The 702-nt window shown below is 56.6% G+C and overlaps 1 protein-coding gene across 1 annotated transcript; it reads right to left on the reverse strand.

The window, feature by feature from the left end:
• Nucleotides 1–342: 342 nt before the first annotated feature.
• On the reverse strand, nucleotides 343–678 carry AB675_2230 (uncharacterized protein; the record flags this gene model as incomplete). Its single annotated transcript, XM_018142185.1, has 1 exon — nucleotides 343–678. A coding segment is annotated over one exon (336 nt), but the record flags the coding sequence as incomplete, so codon positions are not given.
• Between the last annotated feature and the right edge of the window lie 24 nt (nucleotides 679–702).

Here is a 702-nt window from a genome sequence, read left to right on the forward strand (position 1 = left end):
TCTGGGCATTCTGTACACGGTCGGGGTCGCCAAAGGCGGATTCCAGGTAAGCCAATAGTTCAGTGTAGTCGGGAAACTGGGGAATACCAAAACGAGTCTTGGGCAGGAGAAGACTGTAGGCGCGGCCCTTGAGTCGGCCCGCCACATAAGTCAGGCGTTCGCGAGCGATAGGGAAACGGTCAGCATTTGAGGTCATCTTGGCGTGAATCTGTTGGGTAAAGCGGCGGAGGTCGTTGCGGTCGCCTTCAAACTTGTCAGGGTCGGGAAGCCGTTCGGATAGTTGGGAACCGGAGGAATATGAGGCAGTAGGAGGCGCAAGCGCTCCCGGTGTAGGAGCTGTACGAGCCTCAGCACGGGGTCCAGGAGTAGGTGTAGACTCGGGGGTATGAACCGCAGGGATAGCCAAAGTGACCGCCTGGTCGCGTTCCTTCATGACATCCAGGAGGCGCAGGTTGAGCGTGGTCATTTCCTCTTTCTGGTATTCCTTGATACCGTTCGCGATGTTCAGCGCAGTGTTGTTTTCCTTATTCTCGAGTTCCAGGGCCTCATTGCGGAGAGTCAATTGGGACACGTGGTCATAGATCGCCGAGCAGTAGTTGTACCAAGCAGAGGGGTCGGCATTCACACTCTCTGTGAATTCCTCAATACTTTGCGGGAGTATCGGCGGGCGCGGTGGTTCTCCCATTGCGACGGATCGCAGCG

This window comes from Cyphellophora attinorum (genome assembly GCF_001299255.1).
Source record: "Cyphellophora attinorum strain CBS 131958 chromosome Unknown Contig112, whole genome shotgun sequence".
Classification (NCBI taxonomy): Eukaryota; Fungi; Ascomycota; class Eurotiomycetes; order Chaetothyriales; family Cyphellophoraceae; genus Cyphellophora; species Cyphellophora attinorum.